We start from the raw sequence: 16,306 nt of genomic DNA on the forward strand, positions 1-16,306 counted from the left end.
CTCCCCCATTGTGGGCAACGAATGGTTGGACCCAAGATGGCGGCCTCCATGGGGCACGGGCAATATGGCGGCTCCCATGAGCACTGCCAACATGGCAGCCTCCGTGGGGCATCGGCAATATGGCGGCCCCAAAGAGCACAGCCAATATGGCGGCCTCCTTGAGCACAGCCAACATGGCGACCCCCACTAGCACCGCCAATATGCCGACACTGCGAGCGCAACCAACATGGCGGCCTCCATGAGCACAGCCAATACGGCAGTTCCCATGAGCACAGCCAATATGGCGGCCCCCTCGAGCACAGCCAATATGGCGGCCTCCATAAGCACAGCCAGCATGGCGGACCGTAAAGGGGCGGCCCCGCCCCACATTGGACCGCGCCCCTCATTGGACCACGCCTCTCACGAAGCCCCGCCCCATTAAGCCCCGCCCACTGATCGCGATGTCCCGCCCCAGGCGTAACTAAGCCACGCCCTCATGGCCCCGCCCCTTACTCTCGCTCGTGCCCCGCCCGGCCTTGGCGTCATCACGGCGCGCCTCGCGCCAGCGTCGCGCGGGGCTGCAGGTGAGTGAGGGCGGCTCCGGCCCCGCCCGGGACCCCCGAACCGCCCCGGGACCCCCGAAACCCGCGGGGACCCCCGAATCCCCCCGGAGCCCTCCCGGGACCCCCCGGGACCCCCGGAGCCCCTCAGGACCCCCGGACCCTCCCCGGCCCGTGCAGCCCCGGCCCCGTCCCTGCCCCGCCCTCCGGTCCCGTTTGTTTCCCGCCCGCCCCGCCCGCGCTGTCCCGGGCCCGCCCCCGCTCCGTCCCGGTGTCCCCCGGTGTCCCGCCCCGTGTCCGCCCGGTTTCCCCCTGCGGTCCCGTTCTGTCCCGCCCAGTCCCCGCACGGTGTCCCCCGCGCTGTGCCCCGCTGTCCCCGAACCCGTGTCCATCCCAGGCTCCCGCTGTCACGCCCCTTCCCCGTGTCCCCTCCGCCGCTGTCCCCCGGTGTCCCCAACTGTCCCCGAACCCGTGTCCCCCAGGTGTCCCCCCCACTGTCCCCTCCATTTTCCCCCCATTGTCCCCTAACTCGTATTCTGTCCCCTTCGGTCCACCCTCCCCCTGTCCCCCCTGTCCCCATCCCCATGTCCCCTCCGTGTCCCCCATTGTCCCTACCCGTGTCTCCCCATCCCTGTCCCCCATCCCTGTTCCCCCCCATTGTTCCCCATTGTCCTGCGTGTCCCCCCCCCATTGTTCCCCCATTGTTCCCCTGCCCGTGTCCCCCCATTGTCCCCATTTCCTAACTGTCCCCCCATTGTCCCCCATTGTCCCCTGCCCCGTGTCCCCCCCATTGTCCCCCATTGTCCCTGCCCCGTGTCCCCCCCATTGTCCCCCATTGTCCCTCACCCGTGTCCCCCCCCATTTTCCCCCCATTGTCCCCCATTGCCCCCTGCCCCGTGTCCCCCCCCCATTGTCCCTAACCCGTGTCCCCCCCATTGTCCCCCATTGTCCCTAACCCGTGTCCCCCCCCAGGCCCCCGCGATGCCCCCCCCCGCGCGCCGCTAGAGCCCCCCCGGCTGCCATGGTGAGAGGGGCGGGGCCAGAACAGGGCGGGGTAGGGGGCGGGGCCTCACGGGGCGTGGCCGGAGACCCCCCCCCGAAATGAAGCGGGGTCCGCGTGCGGAGGGGGCGTGGCTCCAAGTGGGCGGGGCATCGCTGACACGCCCAAACCTCCAGGCGCCATGTGGCTGACACGTGGTGGGCGTGGTCTGCACGAAGTGGGCGTGGCTTTATTGGGCGGGGTCTTCTGGGCTCCACCCCCAATTGTGCCAGAGTGTCCCAGGGGCGGGGTTTTAATGGGTGTGGCTTTGGAATGGGCGGAGTTAAAATGGGTGTGGCTTTGTAATGGGCGGGGTTTAAATGGGTGTGGTCTCGAAGTGGGCGTGGTTTGTGAGTGTTGTCTGTGTGGGCGTGGCCCGGGGTGGGCGTGTCTGACGGAGGCTCCGCCCAGGGCCGCGCGGGGCGGCGGCTCCCCCAGCAGGGGGCGCTGTTCCAGGCGCGCCGGCGCGGGCGCGCGCGGGGCCGGAGGGCGGGGCTGGAGGCGGAGCTACAGCAGCTGGTAACGGGGGGGGAGGGGCACCCCAAAAATGGGGGGGGGGTCGGGACATGGGGGGGCTGGGGGCGGAGCTACAGCAGCTGGTAACGGGGGGGGAGGGGCACCCCAAAAATGGGGGATTTGGGGTTTTAGGGGGTCCTGGGGGGACGTTGGGAACTGAGGGAGGGGGTGCTTCAGATGGTAACGGTTGGGGAACCCCAAAAATTCGGGATTTGGGGGGGTCTGGAACATTGGGGGACTGAGCTACTGCAGTGGTAATGGGGCGGGGGGACCCCAAAAATGGGGTATTGGAGGGTCCTGGACATGGGGGGACCCCAAAAATGGGGGATTTGGGGGGGTCTGGAACATTGGGGGGGCTGAAGTTACTGCAGCTGGTAATGGGGCGGGGGGACCCCAAAAATGGGGGTCTTGGGAGGGTCCTGGGACATGGGGGACCCCAAAAATGGGTTTTGGGGGGCTCTGGGTGGGGTGCTCCCAATATTGGGGCCGTTGTGGGGGGGCTGGGGTACCCCACATTTTGGCCCCTTTTGGTGCAGGCCCAGGGAACCCTTTGGGGGTTCCCCCCTGGTTTGTGGGGTCATGGATTGGGACCAGGGGGTGCCCCTGTAATGTGGGGGGGTCCCTTTGGGGGTGGGGGGCTCCTGGGGGGGTGTTGGGGTGTCCCAGGACCCCCCCAGACCCCGATTTCCCCCCAATCCCCGTCAGGATTTGGGGGCCGAGGCCGCGGCTCCCACCGGGACCGGGCTGGTCAGAGATGGAGGGCACGGCGACGGGCACGGGGACGGACGGTACGGAGACCCCAAAAACACCTCAGATTCACCCCAAATATCCCCTGAGTCCCCCAGATACCCCCAGAATCCCCTCCAGAGCGCCCCCAAATCCCTCTGGAGCCCCCAAATCCCCCCAGTTCCTACTCAAATCTCCCAAATCTCCCCCAAATCCCCCAGAGCCCCCCTAAATGCCCCAAGTCCCCCCCAAATTCCCTGCAGCCCCCAAATCTTCCAAATCCACCCCAGATCCCTGGAGCCCCCAAATCCCTCAAATCCTCCAGAGCCCCAAATGCTCCAAATTCCATCAAATCCCCCAAATCCCCTAAATCCCCCCCAAATCACCCAGAGCCCCCTAAATGCCCCAAATTCCCTGCAGCCCCCAAATCTTCCAAATCCACCCCAAATGCCCTGGAGCCCCCCCCGCCAAAATCCCCCCAAAATCCCCCCCAAATCCCCTAGAGTCCCCATATCCCCCAAATCCCCCCAAATTTGGAGACCCAAATCCCCTGAAATTCCCACCCAAATTCACCCAAAATCCCCCCCCAAATCCCCCAATCCCCCCCCCACTAAATCCCTCAGGAGCCCCCAGATTTGCCCCAAATCTTCCAAATCCCCCCCAGATCCCTGGAGCCCCCAAATCCCCCAAATCCTCCAGAGCCCCAAATCCTCCAAATTCCATCAAATGCCCCAAATCCCTCAAATCCTCCAGAGCCCCAAATCCTCCAAATTCCATCACATGCCCCAAATCCCCCAAATCCCCCCCAAATCCCCTGGAGCCCCCAAATCCCCCCAGTTCCTACTCAAATCTCCCAAATCCCCCCCAAATCCCCCAGAGCCCCCATAAATGCCCCAAATCCCCCCAAATTCCCTGCAGCCCCCAAATCTTCCAAATCCACCCCAAATGCCCTGCAGCCCCCAAATCCCTCAAATCCTCCAGAGCCCCAAATGCCCCAAATTCCACCAAATCACCCAAATCCCCCAAATCCCCCCCAAATTTGGAGACCCAAATCCCCTGAAATTCCCACCCAAATTCACCCAAAATCCCCCCCAAATCCCTCTGGAGCCCCCAGATTTGCCCCAAATCTTCCAAATCCCCCCCAGATCCCTGGAGCCCCCAAATCCCTCAAATTCTCCAGAGCCCCAAATGCCCCAAATTCCACCAAATCACCCAAATCCCCCCCAAATCCCCCAGAGCCCCCATAAATGCGCCAAATCCCCCCCAAATTCCCGGCAGCCCCCAAATCTTCCAAATCCACCCCAAATTCCCTGGAGCCCCCCCCCCAAAATCCCCCCCAAATCCTCTAGAGTCCCATATCCCCCAAATCCCCCCAAATTTGGAGACCCAAATCCCCTGAAATTCCCACCCAAATTCACCCAAAATCCCCCCCAAATCCCCCAGAACCCCCCAATCCCCCCCCTCTAAATCCCTCTGGAGCCCCCAGATTTGCCCCAAATCTTCCAAATCCCCCCCAGATCCCTGGAGCCCTCAAATCCTCCAGAGCCCCAAATGCTCCAAATTCCATCAAATCCCCCAAATCCCCTAAATCCCCCCCAAATCACCCAGAGCCCCCAAATCCCTCAAATATCCCAAATCCTCCAAATCCCCTTTGGGGCCTCCGGGGGTTTTTGGGGCCCCCTGACCTTTGGGGTCACCCCAGAGTTTTGGGGCTCCCCCTGATCTCTGGTGTCCCCCTGGGGATTTTGGGGTCCCTGGGGGTTTTTTGGGATCCCACCTGACCCTGGGGTGTTTTTGGGGTCCCGGGGTGGTTTTTGGGTTCCCTGGGATGTTTTGGGGTCCCCGGGGTGTTTTTGGGGTCCCCTCTGACCCTGGGGTGTTTTTGGGGTCCCGGGGCGGTTTTTGGGGTCCCTGGGATGTTTTGGGGTCCCCGGGGTGTTTTGGGGTCCCTGGGGGTTTTTTGGGGTCCCCCCTGGCCCTGGGGTGTTTTGGAGTCGCCGGGGTGTTTTGGGGTCCCCCCTGACCCTGGGGTGTTTTTGGGGTCCTGGGGCGGTTTTTGGGTTCCCTGGGATATTTTGGGGTCCCCGGGGTGTTTTTGGGGTCCCCCCTGACTTTGGGGTCCTGGGGCAGTTTTTGGGTTCCCTGGGTTATTTTGGGGTCACCGGGGTGTTTTTGGGTTCCCTGGGATGTTTTGGGGTCCCCGGGGTATTTTGGGGTCCTGGGGCGGTTTTTGGATTCCCTGGGATGTTTTGGGGTTCCCGGGGTGTTTTTTGGGATCCCACCTGACCCTGGGGTGTTTTTGGGGTCCTGTGGCAGTTTTTGGGGTCCCCGGGGTGTTTTTGGGGTCCCTGGGATGTTTTAAGGTTCCCGGGGTGTTTTGGGGTCCCCCCTGACTTTGGGTTCCTGGGGCGGTTTTTGGGTTCCCTGGGATGTTTTGGGGTCCCCGGGGTGTTTTTGGGGTCCCCTCTGACCCTGGGGTGTTTTTGGGGTCCCGGGGCGGTTTTTGGGGTCCCCGGGATGTTTTGAGGTTCCCGGGGTGTTTTGGGGTTCCCCCTGACTTTGGGTTCCCTGGGATGTTTTGGGGTCCTGGGGCGGTTTTTGGGGTCCCTGGGATGTTTTGGGGTCCCCTCTGACCCTGGGATGTTTTGGGTTCCCTGGGATGTTTTGGGGTCCCCGGGATGTTTTGGGGTCCCCGGGATTTTTTTGGGGTCCCCTCTGACCCTGGGGTGTTTTTGGGGTCCCCAGGGTGTTTTTGGGGTCCCCCTGGCCCTGGGGTGTTTTTGGGTTCCCTGGGATGTTTTGGGGTCCCGGGGCGGTTTTTGGGTTCCCCGGGGTGTTTTGGGCTCCCCAGGGTGTTTTTGGGATCCCCCCTGACCCTGGGGTGTTTTTGGGGTCCCCGGGGTGTTTTGGGGTCCCTGGGGGTTTTTTGGGGTCCCCCCTGGCCCTGGGGTGTTTTTGGGGTCCGGGGCGGTTTTTGGGGTCCCTGGGATGTTTTGGGGTCCCCTCTGACCCTGGGTGTTTTTGGGGTCCTGGGGCGGTTTTTGGGGTCCCCGGGGTGTTTTTGGGTTCCCTGGGTTGTTTTGGGGTCCCCGGGGTGTTTTTGGGGTCCTGGGGCGGTTTTTGGGGTCCCTGGGTTATTTTGGGGTCCCCGGGATGTTTTGGGGTCACCGGGTGTTTCTGGGGTCCTGGGGCGGTTTTTGGGGTCCCCGGGGTGTTTTGGGGTCCCCTCTGACCCTGGGGTGTTTTTGGGGTCCCCGGGATATTTTGGGGTCCCCGGGATATTTTGGGGTCCTGGGGCGGTTTTTGGATTCCCTGGGATATTTTGGGTCCCCGGGTGTTTTTGGGGTCCCCGGGGTGTTTTTGGGGTCCTGGGGCGGTTTTTGGGTTCCCTGGGATATTTTGGGGTCCCCGGGGTGTTTTTGGGGTCCCCCCTGACTTTGGGGTGTTTTTGGGTTCCCTGGGATGTTTTGGGGTCCCCGGGGTGTTTTTGGATTCCCTGGGATATTTTGGGGTCCCCGGGGTGTTTTTGGGTTCCCTGGGTTGTTTTGGGGTCCCTGGGGTGTTTTGGGGTCCCCGGGGTGTTTTTGGGGTCCCTGGGATGTTTTGGGGTCCCCGGGGTGTTTTGGGGTCCCCCCTGACCCTGGGGTGTTTTTGGGGTCCCCGGGGTGTTTTTGGGGTCCCCCCTGACCCTGGGGTGTTTTTGGGGTCCCTGGGTTATTTTGGGGTCCCCGGGGTGTTTTTGGGGTCCCCCCTGACTTTGGGTTCCCTGGGATGTTTTGGGGTCCCCGGGTGTTTCTGGGTCCCTGGGATGTTTTGGGTCCTGGGGCGGTTTTTGGCTTCCCTGGGTTATTTTGGGGTCCCGGGGCGGATTTTGGGTTCCCTGGGTTATTTTGGGGTCCCCGGGATGTTTTTGGGTTCCCTGGGATGTTTTGGGGTCCCTGGGATGTTTTGGGGTCCCCGCGATATTTTGGGATCCCCGGGGTGTTTTTGGGGTCCCCCCTGACCCTGGGATGTTTTGGGGTCCCTGGGATGTTTTGGGGTCCCCGGGGTGTTTTTGGAGTCCTGGGGCGGTTTTTGGGGTCCCCGGGGTATTTTGGGGTCCCCGGGGTGTTTTGGGGTCCCCCTGACTTTGGGGTCCCGCAGCCCCCCCGGGGGTCCGGCCCTGCAGGAGCTGTTCCAGCGCTGCGTCCCCGTCCAGGTGAGCCCCAAGTCGGGGTCCCCTCCCCTTTTTGGGGTCCCTGCGGGTTTTGGGGACCCCCCGGGATTTCGGGGACCCCCCTGACACCCCCATTGCCCCCAGTGCCGCCCGGCCAGCGATGAGGAGCTGCTGCTGGTGCACAGGTGGGGACTGGGGGTGCAGCGGGGATTTGGGGGGCTCTGAGGGATTTGAGGGGGGTCTGAGGGGTCTCTGAGGGATTTGGAGGGATTTCGGGGCGTCTCTGAAGGATTTGGGGGGAACTGGGGGCAACTGGGGGGGATTTGAGGGAATTTGGGGTGATTCGAGGAGGTTTGAGAGGAATTTGGGAGGGGATTTCGGGAAATTTGGGGGATTTGAGGGATTTGGGGGAAGTTTGAGAGGGGATTTTGGGGGATTTGGGAAAATTTGGTGGGATTTAAGGGGATTTGGGGGAGGTTTGAGAGGAGATTTGGGGAAATTGGGGGGGGTTGAGGGGTTTGGGGAAATTTGGGGAGGTTTGAGGGGATTTGGGGAAATTGGGGGGGTTGAGGGATTTGGGGGATTTGGGGGATTTGAGGGGGATTTGGGGAATTTGGGGTGATCTGGGGGGATTTGAGGGGGTCTAAAGGATTTGGGGGATTGCAGGGGGTCTGGGGGGTTTTGGGGGATTGAGATTTGGGGGAGCTGGGGGGTTTGGGTGGAATTTGGGGATTGGGTGGGATTTGGGGATTTGGGTGGAATTTGGGGGCATTTGAGGGGGTCCAAGGGATTTGGGGCGATTTGGGGAGCTCTGAGGGGGTTGGAGGATTTTGGGGGTTTTCAGGGGGTCCGGGGTGTTTGGGGAAAAATTTGTGGGATTTGGGGGAGCTGGGGGAAGTTTGAGAGGATTTGGGGGAGCTCTGAGGGGTTTGGAGGATTTTGGGGAGTTTTCAGGGGGTCTGGGGGGATTTGGGGGAGCTGGGGGAAGTTTGAGAGGAGATTTGGGGGGGATTTGATGAATTTGGGGGGATTTAGGGGAGATTTGAGGGAGGGCTCTAAAGAATTTGTGAGGAATTTGGGAGATCTGGGGAGATTTAAGGGGGCTCTGAGTGATTGGGGGGATTTTGGGGGGTCTGGGGGAAGTTTGAGGGGGCTTGGGGTGATATGGGGGTGCACTGAGGGGCCTGGGGGATTTTGGGGGGGATATGGGGGGCAGGGGGGTGTCTGGGAGGTTTTGGGGGGTCCCTGTGGGGTTTGGGGGCTCTGTGTGGGGTTTGGGGGTTCCTGTGGGGTTTGGGGGTTCCTGTGGGTTTGGGGGTCCCAGAAGGGTTTGGGGGGCCCTGTGGGGTTTGGGGGCTCTGTGTGGGGTTTGGGGTCCCTGTGGGGTTTGGGGGCTCTGTGTGGGGTTTGGGGTCCCTGTGGGGTTTGGGGTCCCTGTGGGGTTTGGGGGGTTCCTGTGGGGTTTGGGGGTTCCTGTGTGGGTTTGGGGTCCCTGTGGGGTTTGGGGGGTTCCTGTGGGGTTTGGGGGTCCCTGTGGGGTTTGGGGGTCCCTGTGGGTTTGGGGGGCTCTGTGTGGGTTTGGGGGTCCCTGTGGGTTTGGGGGCTCTGTGTGGGGTTTGGGGGTCCCTGTGGGGGTTTGGGGGTCCCTGTGTGGGGTTTGGGGGTCCCTGTGGGGTTTGGGGGGTTCCTGTGGGGTTTGGGGGTCCCTGTGGGGTTTGGGGGGCTCTGTGTGGGGTTTGGGGGTCCCTGTGTGGGTTTGGGGGCTCTGTGTGGGGTTTGGGGGTTCCTGCGGGGTTTGGGGGTCCCTGTGGGGTTTGGGGGGCCCTGAAGGGTTTGGGGAGTCCCTGTGGGGTTTGGGGGGCTCTGTGGGGTTTGGGGGGCTCTGTGTGGTTTGGGGGGCCCTGTGGGGTTTGGGGGGTCCCTGTGTGGTTTGGGGGGCCCTGTGGGGTTTGGGGGGCTCTGTGTGGGGTTTGGGGGTCCCTGTGTGGGGTTTGGGGGTCCCTGTGGGGTTTGGGGGTCCCTGTGGGGTTTGGGGGGCTCTGTGTGGGGTTTGGGGGGCCCTGTGGGGTTTGGGGGGCTCTGTGTGGGGTTTGGGGTCCCGGTGGGGTTTGGGGGTCCCTGTGGGGATTCTGGGGAGCCCCGGGGGTCCCCCAGGATTTGGGGGGGCTCTGGGCACCCCAGGGCGGCCCCTCAGGGTGGGTCTGGGGTCCCCCAGCCCCTCGTTCGTGGCGAAGCTGGAGCCCCCCGAGAGCCCCGGCCCGGTGAGCGCCCCCCGATGGCGGGGTCTGGGGGGGGGGTCCCCAAATCCCTGAGACCCCCGGGGGGGTCCCCAAATCCCTGAGACCCCCGGGAGGGGTTTGGGGGTCCCTTCCCATCCACCAGGGACCCTCAGGGAGGGGTTTGGGGTGTCCCTGTGGGGTTTTGGGGTCCTCCCCGAACACCTGGGGAATCCCTGGGCAGTTTTAGGTTCTCACCAAGATTTTGGGGGTCCCTCCATGGGGGTTTTGGGGTACCCCCAATTGGAGGTCCTTCCCATGGGAGTTTTGGGGTCCCACTGTGGGGTTTTGGGGTGTCTCCCCCGATTCTGGGTCCCTCCCATGGGGTTTTGGGGTCCTCCCGTGTTCGAGCCCCCCCCAAACCGCTGCATTCCCCCATTTGGGGTTTTGGGGTGTCCCTGAGGAGTTTGGGGTCCCCCCTCCCCATCCCCTGCATTCTCCTCTGAGGTTTTGGGGTCTCCCCCGGGGGTTTCGGGTCCGTTTTTGGGGTCTTGTTCCCTTCCCCGGGGTTTTGGGGTCCCCTCCCTCCTTGGGGTTCCCCCCCGATTTTGGGGTGCCCCAGGGGGGCTTGGGCCCCCTGTGATTTTGGGGCGCTCCCCTGATTTTGGGGTTCTCTCTTCTGATTTCGGGGTTTCCCGGGGGGCTTGGGGGCCCCTCTGATTTTGGGGTGCTCTCCCTGATTTTGGAGTGTCCCGCCGATTTTGGGGTTCCCCTTTGATTTTGTGTTTCTCCCCTGATTTTGGGGTCCCTGTCCCTGATTTCGGGGTTCTCCTCCCTGATTTTGGGGTCCCCTCTGATTTCGGGGTTCTCCCCCTGATTTTAAGGTGCCCCCCCTGATTTTGGGGTGTCCCAGGGGGTCTCGGGTTCCCCCCCCTCATTTCGGGGTTCCCCTCCCGATTTCGGCTTCCTCCTCTGATTTTGGGGTCCCCTCCCGATTTCGGGGTGCTCCCAGCCTGATTTTGGGGTCCCCCCCGATTTGGGGGTGCCCCAGGCTGATTTTGGGGTGTCCCAGGGGGTCTCGGCTTCCCCCCCTGATTTTGGGGTCCCCCCGGTGTCGGGGTGCCCCCAGGCTGATTTTGGGGTCCCCCCGGTGTCGGGGTGCCCCCAGGCTGATTTTGGGGCCCCCCCCGATTTGGGGTGCCCCCAGGCTGATTTTGGGGTCCCCCCCCGATGTCGGGGTGCCCCAGACTGCTTTTGGGGTCCCCCCCGATTTCGGGGTGCCCCAGGCTGATTTTGGGGTCCCCCCCGATTTGGGGGTGCCCCAGGCTGATTTTGGGGTCCCCCCCCGATTTCGGGGTGCTCCCAGCCTGATTTTGGGGTGTCCCAGGGGGTCTCGGCTTCCCCCCCTGATTTTGGGGTGCCCCCCGATTTCGGGGTGCCCCAGGCTGATTTTGGGGTCCCCCCCTATTTCGGGGTGCCCCAGGCTGATTTTGGGGTCCCCCCCGATTTGGGAGTGCCCCAGGCTGATTTTGGGGTCCCCCCCGGTTTGGGGGTGCCCCAGGCTGATTTTGGGGTCCCCCCCGGTTTCGGGGTGCCCCAGGCTGATTTTGGGGTCCCCCAGGGTGTGCGGGGTCCCCGCGGGGCCGTGGGGGCGGCGCTGGCGCTGCTGGAGCCGCTGCTGGGGGGGGCCCTGCGCAACGGGGTGGCGCTGATCAGGTACGGGGGAATAACGGGGTACGGGGGGAAATAACGGGGTGCAATGGGGTACGGGGGGGCGGTGATCAGGTATGGGGGCAATAACGGGGTACGGGGGGGATAACGGGGTGCAATGGGGTACAGGGTGGCGGTGATCAGGTACAGTGGGGTACGGGGGAATAACGGGGTACAGGGGGGATAAAAACGGGGTACAATGGGGTACGGGGTGGCGCTGCTCAGGTACAATGGGGTACGGGGTGGCGGTGATCAGGTACAATGGGGTACGGGGGGAATAACGGGGTACGGGGGGGGAATAACGGGGTACAATGGGTACAGGGTGGCGCTGATCAGGTACAATGGGGTACGGGGGGGAATAGCGTGGTACGGGAGGGCAAAAATGGGGCACGGGGGGATAAAAACGGGGTACAGGGGGGAGTAAAATGGGGTACGGGGGAATAACGGGGTACAGTGGGGTACAGGGTGGCGCTGATCAGGTAAAAATGGGGTGCAGGGTGAAAATGGGGTACGGGGGGGGGCAAAAAGGGGGTACAGGGGGCAAAAACCGGATACGGGGGGGGGAAATGGGGTACGGAGCTGCCCTGATCAGGTACGGGGGGAAATATTGGGGTATGAGGGGGAAAAAATGGGGTACGGGGTGGGGAAAAAAGGGTTATGGGGGGCTCAGAGTGGGTGTGGGGGCGCCAAATGGGGATGGGGGCAGAAACGGGGTACAGGGGGCAGAAACGGGGTACGGGGTGACCCTGGTCAGGTATGGAGTGGGAAATGGGGTATGGGGGGCAAAAACAGGGTACGAGGGGGTAAAACTGGGTATGAGGGGGTAAAACTGGGGTACAGGGGGGAATAATGGGGTAGGGGGGGGCAAAAATGGGGTAGGGGGGAAAATGGGGTACAGGGGGGAATAATGGGGTACGGGGGGGCAAAAACGGGGTATGGGGAGGCAAAACCGGGGTACAGGGAGGAAATTGGGTACAGGGGGGAATAATGGGGTACGGGGGGAGCAAAAATGCGGCAGGGGGGAAAATGGGGTACAGGGGGGCAAAAAGAGAGCATGGGGCAGAAAGGGGGCGCAGAAGGGGAAAAGGGGGCGTGGGGGGGAGCAGTAAAGGGGGGCTACGAAGGGGGGCCAGTAAAGGGGGGGGGTTTGAGGGTGGGGGGTCCCTATGGGGTCTGTGGGGCTCCATATAGATCCACAGGGGTCTGTGGGGTTCCATAGGGACTTGTGGGGTTCTGTGGGGTTCCGTGGGGGTCTGTGGGGTTCTGTGGGGTTCTATAGAGGCCTGTGGGGTTCCCCATGGATGCACAGGGCTCTGTGGGGTTCCACTGGGTTCTATAGGGTTCTATAGGGGTCTGTGGGGTTCCATAGGGGTCTGTGGGGCTCTATAGGAATCTGTGGGGTTCCATAGGGTTGCATAGGGGTCTGTGGGTTTCTGTAGGGATCTATGGGGTTCCATAGGGATTTGTGGGTTTCTGTGAGGTTTCATAGGGGTCTGTAGGGTTCTATAGGGTTCCATAGGGGTCTGTGGGTTCTGTGGGGTTCTGTGGGGGTGTGTGGGTTTCTGGGGGGGTCTGTGGGGTTCCATAGGGGTCTGTGGGGGTCTGTGGGGTTCCATAGGGGTCTGTGGGGTTCTGTGGGGTTCCATAGGGGTCTGTGGGGTTCCATAGGGGTCTGTGGGGGTCTGTGGGGTTCCATAGGGGTCTGTGGGGTTCTGTGGGGTTCCATAGGGGTCTGTGGGGTTCCCTATGGATGCACAGGGATCTATGGGGTTCCACAGGGTTCTATAGGATTCCATAGGGGTCTGTGGGGGTCTGTAGGGGTATACAGGGTTCCCCTATGGATCCACGGGTGTCTATGGGGTTCCATAGGGGTCTGTGGGGTTCCCTATGGATGCACAGGGGTCTGTGGGGTTCCACAGGATTCTGTGGGTTTCTGTGGAGTTCCATAGAGATCTGTGGGGTTCTGTAGGGGTGTACAGGGTTTTCTATGGATCCACGGGTGTCTATGGGGTTCTGTGGGGTTCCCTATGGATGCACAGGGATCTATGGGGTTCCATAGGGGTCTGTGGGGTTCCATAGGGGTCTGTGGGGGTCTGTGGGGTTCCATAGGGGTCTGTGGGGTTCCGTAGGGGTCTGTGGGGTTCCATAGGGTTCTATAGGGTTCCATAGGGGTCTGTGGGTTCTGTAGGGGTGTGTGGGTTTCTGGGGGGGTCTGTGGGGTTCCATAGGGTTCCATAGGGGTCTGTGGGGTTCCCCATGGATGCACAGGGCTCTATGGGGTTCCACTGGGTTCTATGGGGTTCCACAGGGTTCTATAGGATTCCATAGGGTTCCATAGGGTTCCTTAGGGGTCTGTGGGGGTCTGTGGGTTCTGTAGGGTTCTGTAGGGGTGTGTGGGTTTCTGGGGGGGTCTGTGGGGTTCCATAGGGTTCTATAGGGTTCCATAGGGGTCTGTGGGTTTCTGTGGGGTTCTATAGGGGTCTATGGGGTTCCATAGGGGTCTGTGGGGTTCTATGGGGTTCCATAGGGGTCTATAGGGTTCCATAGGGATCTGTGGGGTTCTATAGGGGTCTGTAGGGGTCTGTGGGGTTCCACAGGGTTCCATAGGGGTCTGTGGGGGTCTGTGGGTTCTGTAGTGTTCTGTAGGGGTGTGTGGGTTTCTGGGGGGGTCTGTGGGGTTCCATAGGGATTTGTGGGTTTCTATAGGGTTCCAAGGGGGTCTGTGGGGTTCCCCATGGATGCACAGGGCTCTATGGGATTCCATAGGGTTCCATAGGGTTCCATAGGGTTCCATAGGGGTCTGTGGGGGTCTGTGGGGTTCCATAGGTGTCTATGGGGTTCTGTGGGGGTCTGTGGGATTCCATAGGGGTCTGCAGGGTTCCATAGGGGTCTGTGGGGGTCTGTGGGTTCTGTAGGGGTGTGTGGGTTTCTGGGGGGTCTATAGGGTTCCATAGGGATCTGTGGGGGTCTGTGGGGTTCCATGGGGGTCTGTGGGGTTCCATAGGGTTCTATAGGGTTCCATAGGGGTCTGTGGGGTTCCATAGGGTTCCATAGGGGTCTGTGGGGTTCCATAGGGTTCCATAGGGGTCTGTGGGTTTCTATGGGGTTCCATAGGGGTCTGTAGGGTTCCATAGGGATCTATGGGGTTCCATAGGGGTCTGTGGGTTCCCCGTGGATCCCCACGGACCCTCAGGGTCTCTCCTGTGTTCTTGCAGCCCCCAGGACCCCCAGGACCCCCCCCAGCCCGCGGCCGTGGCTGCCCGGGTGGCGCAGAAACAGCTCGGGGTGCAGCGGTGAGGGGGGGCAACAACACTGGGGGGGGCAACAACGGGGGGCAACAACACTGGGGGGGGGGCAACAACACTGTGGGGGGCAACAACACTGGGGGGGCAACAACGGGGGGGGGGCAACAACACTGGGGGGGGCAACAACGGGGGGCAACAACACTGGGGGGGGCAACAACACTGGGGGGGGCAACAACGGGGGGGAGGGGCAACAACTGGGGGAGGGGTCAAAACCAGGGGGGGCAGCACCACTGGGGGGAGGGGCAGCAATGGGAGGGCAACAACGGGGGGGGCAAAACTTGGGGGGGCAGCAATGAGGGGAGGGCACCAACAGGGGGGCACCAATGGGGGGGTCCCAGCGCCCCCTGACATTCTGGGGCCTTTCTGGGGTGGTTTTGGGGTGTTTTGGGGGGTATTTGAGTGATTTTGGGGTGTCTGGGGGGATTTGGGGTGTTTGGGGTGTTTTTGGGGTATTTGGGGTGTCTGGGGGGATTTGGGGTGTTTTGGGGGTATTTTGGGGGTGTTTTTGGGGTCCCTGGGGGTATTTGGGGTCCCAGCCCTGCCCCCCCCCAGGGTTCTGATCGTGGACTGGAGCCCCCGGCCCGGGCGGAGCCTGGCCCGGATCTTCCAGGAGGACCCCAGGTGGGTACTGGGGATACTGGGGCTGTACTGGGAACCATACTGGGAGCACTGGGGCCATACTGGGAGCACTGGGAACCATACTGGGAGCACTGGGGCCGTACTGGGAGCACTGGGGCCATACTGGGAGCACTGGGGCCATACTGGGAGCACTGGGGCTGTACTGGGAGCACTGGGGCCGTACTGGGGATACTGGGAACCATACTGGGAGCACTGGGGCCGTACTGGGAGCACTGGTCCATACTGGGAGCACTGGGGGGACATACTGGGGATACTGGGAACCATACTGGGAGCACTGGGGCCATACTGGGAGCACTGGTCCATACTGGGAGCACTGGGGGGGACATACTGGGGATACTGGGAACCATACTGAAAGCACTGGGGCCGTACTGGGAGCACTGGGGCCATACTGGGAGCACTGGGGGGCTATACTGGGAGCACTGGGAACCATACTGGGAGCACTGGGGGGCCATACTGGGAGCACTGGGGCTGTACTGGGAGCACTGGGAGCCATACTGGGAGCACTGGGAACCATACTGGGAGCACTGGGGCCATACTGGGAGCACTGGGGCCGTACTGGGAGCACTGGGAACCATACTGGGAGCACTGGGGCCATACTGGGAGCACTGAGAACCATACTGGGAGCACTGGGTGGCCATACTGGGAGCACTGGGGACCATACTGGGAGCACTGGGGCCATACTGGGAGCACTGGGGGGACGTACTGGGGATACTGGGAGCCATACTGGGAGCACTGGGGCCGTACTGGGAGCACTGGGGGGCCATACTGGGGCCATACTGGGAGCACTGGGGCCATACTGGGAGCACTGGGAACCATACTGGGAGCACTGGGGACGTACTGGGGATACTGGGAGCCATACTGGGAGCACTGGGGCCGTACTGGGAGCACTGGTCCATACTGGGAGCACTGGGAACCATACTGGGAGCACTGGTCCATACTGGGAGCACTGGGGCCATACTGGGAGCACTGAGGGGCCATACTGGGAGCACTGGGGGCCGTACTGGGAGCACTGGGGGGCCATACTGGGGCCATACTGGGAGCACTGGGGCCATACTGGGAGCACTGGGGGGCCATACTGGGAGCACTGGGGCCATACTGGGAGCACTGGGGTCATACTGGGAGCACTGGGGCCATACTGGGAGCACTGGGGCCATACTGGGAGCACTGGGGCCGTACTGGGAGCACTGGGGCCATACTGGGGATACTGGGAGCCATACTGGGAGCACTGGGGCCATACTGGGAGCACTGGGGCCATACTGGGGATACTGGGGGCCATACTGGGAGCACTGGGGGGCCATACTGGGAGCACTGGGGGGCCGTACTGGGAGCACTGGGGCCGTACTGGGAGCACTGGGGCCATACTGGGAGCACTGGGAACCATACTGGGAGCACTGGGGGGCCGTACTGGGAGCACTGGGAACCATACTGGGAGCACTGGGGCCATACTGGGAGCACTGGGG

At 62.5% G+C, this 16,306-nt stretch overlaps 1 protein-coding gene across 1 annotated transcript in view; it reads left to right on the forward strand.

Moving 5' to 3' along the window:
- Positions 1–545: 545 nt before the first annotated feature.
- Positions 546–16,306, forward strand: part of LOC135441405 (histone deacetylase 6-like) — a gene marked incomplete at its 3' end in the record, with an annotated part of 29,718 nt that continues 13,957 nt past the window's right edge. The window contains exons 1-10 of the mRNA XM_064700951.1: positions 546–563; positions 1,512–1,563; positions 1,990–2,097; positions 2,800–2,882; positions 6,964–7,018; positions 7,121–7,161; positions 9,192–9,237; positions 10,814–10,908; positions 14,118–14,195; positions 14,760–14,828. Coding sequence (XP_064557021.1) covers positions 1,561–1,563; positions 1,990–2,097; positions 2,800–2,882; positions 6,964–7,018; positions 7,121–7,161; positions 9,192–9,237; positions 10,814–10,908; positions 14,118–14,195; positions 14,760–14,828 — 578 coding nt within the window. The remainder of the gene's footprint in view (positions 564–1,511; positions 1,564–1,989; positions 2,098–2,799; positions 2,883–6,963; positions 7,019–7,120; positions 7,162–9,191; positions 9,238–10,813; positions 10,909–14,117; positions 14,196–14,759; positions 14,829–16,306) is intronic.

Source organism: Zonotrichia leucophrys, unplaced genomic scaffold (assembly GCF_028769735.1).
Source record: "Zonotrichia leucophrys gambelii isolate GWCS_2022_RI unplaced genomic scaffold, RI_Zleu_2.0 Scaffold_281_67234, whole genome shotgun sequence".
Taxonomy (NCBI): Eukaryota; Metazoa; Chordata; class Aves; order Passeriformes; family Passerellidae; genus Zonotrichia; species Zonotrichia leucophrys.